Source organism: Calliphora vicina, chromosome 3 (genome assembly GCF_958450345.1).
Source record: "Calliphora vicina chromosome 3, idCalVici1.1, whole genome shotgun sequence".
NCBI classification, from domain to species: domain Eukaryota; kingdom Metazoa; phylum Arthropoda; class Insecta; order Diptera; family Calliphoridae; genus Calliphora; species Calliphora vicina.
The window spans coordinates 43,486,271-43,489,681 of record NC_088782.1 but is presented as its reverse complement, the minus strand read 5'-3'; the positions used below and the strand labels follow the sequence as shown (position 1 = coordinate 43,489,681).

The following is a 3,411-nucleotide window of genomic DNA, read 5'->3' as shown; positions in this document are numbered from 1 at the left end:
TTAATTTGTGTTGTGTTTAATTTGTGTTGATTTTAATTTCTTAACTAATGATCATGGCCCATGAGCTATTTGGCCACTTCATGAGCATCCGTGGCTGTTGGAGCTCCTTTTATCTTCGTTCTACCATAAATAAAGAATTGAATGAGAAGTGGGAGGTGTTGAATCATGTAATTTGGGTATGTTTTCTTTTACTTTATTGTTTTATTTTGAGTTGTTACAATTGTTTCTTATTTTCCTAACAAATTGTTTTGTAATTGCAAATTTGCTATTGTTTTTTTTTCATTTGTCTCCAAATTTGTTGTTGCTTGCATGTAAAGAATCTGCAACAATATTGTTGTTGCTTGAATTTTTGTATGAGTGTTTTAAAATTTTGGTGGGAAATTTATAAAAAGTTAAAGAGAGTCAGAGAGAATGTTATTGTTTTGGGGACATGCGCAGTTCATCGATTGTTTTTAGGCGCCACTTTTACCACTATGTGTGAGTTTTAGCAGTTCGTAGAAATAAATTTGTTGTAATAACTACTAGATAAGTTTTAGTTTTCGGACAAAATTAAATGCATTTGCTTTAAGCACATTTCTTACGGCAAAGTTATATAAATGAGTTTTGGTGGTACTAAATGTAGTGGAATTTAAGTGTAAGGTTTTTGTTTAAAGGTGCTTATGTAGATTATTTGGAACATTTAAATAATTGGGTTGTAATTTAGGCATTCATTTTATAAAACGCAACGACAAACGTTTATGTACATATTTATTTTTGTTCATTACTTCTCTCCTTCGCATCTATACTTCTTTATTCAATGCTATTCAACCTTTTAGTAACTATATAGTAACTTAGCTATTTAGTCAACTTAAAGTTGTTTAGTTAAGACTTAAACCGAAAATTGCCGAAGGCAATGACAAAATAGTTTGTTAAATTGACGTTGGCAACTTGGAGGTTAGCTAAAAACGAATTTATTCCTGTTTCCTGTTCGAAGTTTAGCTTAGCATGATCGGCTTAGTAGGAATGACCCCTCCTTTATAAAGGAAACTTAAAGTAAAGCTTGATATTTACATAAAAGATTATTTCCCATACAAAATTAGTTAGTTATTTTCGAATATCAAGTGAACTGTAATTGAGAGATTCTCAAATTTTGTATGTGTTTTTTTCGTATTTCCATTCATATTTTTTTAATTTTACTAGGGTAGGGGTAGCGAAGTGCACCGTGGTATGCTAGTTATAATAAATAAGCTTAAGCCAAATTAAAAATTTACTTTCAAATTATATACTTACTTAACACTCTATATGAATCGATCTTGAGTTTAAGAGGGTGACTGAGATAACGTAGATTTAATATAACCATACATTTATTACATCTTATCAGTAATAACAAATTCATGAATTAATTGTTGTTTATTTTTAAATCGGGGTTCCCCATTTAAAATTATATAAATGAATTCAAATCGACACATAATTAATTTATTCATAAATCTCAAATAAATTCACTCTCATAAGAATAAGTGTTATTAACAAATAAAAAATAAAATATAAACAATATTAAGCTCTACAAAATGTATAAAGACGTAAATTAAGTAAAAGATGAAATATAGAAAAATGAATGACCTTTGACTTGCAATATCTCGAGACTTTTGAGAGTAACAATTTTCAGCACACAATCGTTTATTAATATAATATTTAAGTCAATTCACACAACTAATTACAACAGTTTGATGATTCAGTCTCTCTTTGGACGTATCATCATTTGTACCGACTTAAGAGAGTATTCGTATTTCCGAAAGCCACACCAGGAGATACCCCGTTTTGTGGAGGCTACTTTTCCGGCCAAATACAAACCATTTAAATTGCTAAAATATGAAATAAATAAATGAATTCTGTTTCAAAAAACCAAATACGCTTTATTACTATTATTACGTACCTATGAAAACAATTTGTATACCACCAAGCACCCTTCCAGTATTCGGCACAGTTTTTCGTAGAATGAATATCATTATCACGATCTGGGGTAGAAAATTTGTGGCCACTATGTTGACTAAAACAATCATTGGCATCTCCAGAATATTGACCCACGGTTAATTTGTATTCAGTGCTTTTAGAACCAACTTTAAATTCTCTGTATTTAGCATATCTCTTTGCTCCTTCAAAGTCTTCGAAAGTGATATACAATTCTTGAGGCTCATCCAGTGAGGTAAGAGCGTAAAGTTTTTCTAAGCCTATGAAAAATTCACCGTTCATATTTCCAAATCCTTCAACATAATCAGTCCAATTTCTGTAAAAATTTTCCGAACCATCTTGACGTCTCTGTATGATGGTCCAACCGCCATTAAGGGTTTTAAAATCACATGAAGCTGGAAAAGGTTTAGGGCTGAATTCTGGCACCATTATACTGTAGACATTGCTATTGCATTCGTTAAGATCATGACAGCTTTTTGGTAAACGATTATTGGAGCTGTAAAATCAACATTATTAATTGAATTGTATTGAATATATTATTTAAAGTAGTTGGTTATTATATATTTATCATTACTAAGAATAATTTTCTATTTCTAACTGATCATATTGTATATTTAGGATCAGTAAATATCAATTCTTACCACTTCAGTTCGTGCACATTATAAGATGGTTTGCTGTTACTAATTAATTCTGTAAATATAAAATCACAATGGTTATTAATTATATAATGATGAAAATTTGATTATTAATATAGTTTCGATACAGATTTTCACTCACTTATTTTCTCTTCCGCTATTTGATTTATTTCTGTTATTTTATCATTCATTATTTTCTGAAAATTGTTTTCCAATAAATCCATATTATCATTTATAAGATTGTTAATTTTCAGCTCTAATTGATTAAAGGTTTTGGACAGTGATTCAATTTTTTCTTCCATGCTAATAAATATTATAGAAAAACAAAATTCATAAATGTTTTATTCTATAGCTGACAAGTGAAAAACTTACATGAAAACATTTTGTTCATATTTTGATACACGAGTCCAGGGATTATTTAAAGTTAATAAATCATTATCCATGCCGGAACCTTCCTGAAATTTTTAACATATTTAAATAAATTTACTTTAATTGCAATTTTCTTGCTTGCCTCAAATTCATTTTTGTCCAGAAGTGATGTAGAATTGACAAAATATATTAAATTAAAAAACAGTATTATTAGTAACGATTTAAACACTTTCTTCATTTTGAATGGAAATGTGCCGGCGACAATCTATTGAAAGAGACTAAACAAATTTATAAATAATGATTAATATTTAAATGAAAAAAAATCACCGATTTAATCTGCAAATTTACTTAGTATTTCTTTTCTTATCTCATATTTTATTGTACTCCCAGAGGATTTCATTAATTGTTTAATTAACAAATTTTGCTCAATATTCAATACTATGCAAAAGCTTAGTTTATT

The 3,411-nt window shown here is 28.7% G+C and overlaps 1 protein-coding gene across 1 annotated transcript; it reads right to left on the bottom strand.

The window, feature by feature from the left end:
• Positions 1-1,638: 1,638 nt before the first annotated feature.
• On the bottom strand, positions 1,639-3,098 carry LOC135953929 (fibrinogen C domain-containing protein 1-like). The gene is made up of 5 exons (XM_065503963.1): positions 2,955-3,098; positions 2,725-2,885; positions 2,589-2,637; positions 1,913-2,443; positions 1,639-1,841 (listed from the first exon to the last, which is right to left on the bottom strand). Exons 1-5 carry the CDS (start codon positions 3,023-3,025, stop codon positions 1,712-1,714), a joined length of 942 nt encoding a protein of 313 aa, XP_065360035.1. The 5' UTR covers positions 3,026-3,098; the 3' UTR covers positions 1,639-1,711.
• Positions 3,099-3,411: the final 313 nt, after the last annotated feature.

Bases quoted from the DNA above. Each gene is read 5' to 3' on its own strand.
- LOC135953929 (XM_065503963.1), bottom strand. From the start codon at position 3,025: ATGGATAATGATTTATTAACTTTAAATAATCCCTGGACTCGTGTATCA. The intron at 2,638-2,724 runs GTGAGTGAAAAT...TTATATTTACAG, and splicing joins AATAGCGGAAGAGAAAATAA to AATTAATTAGTAACAGCAAA. The intron at 1,842-1,912 runs GTACGTAATAAT...TTCATATTTTAG, and splicing joins TATACAAATTGTTTTCATAG to CAATTTAAATGGTTTGTATT.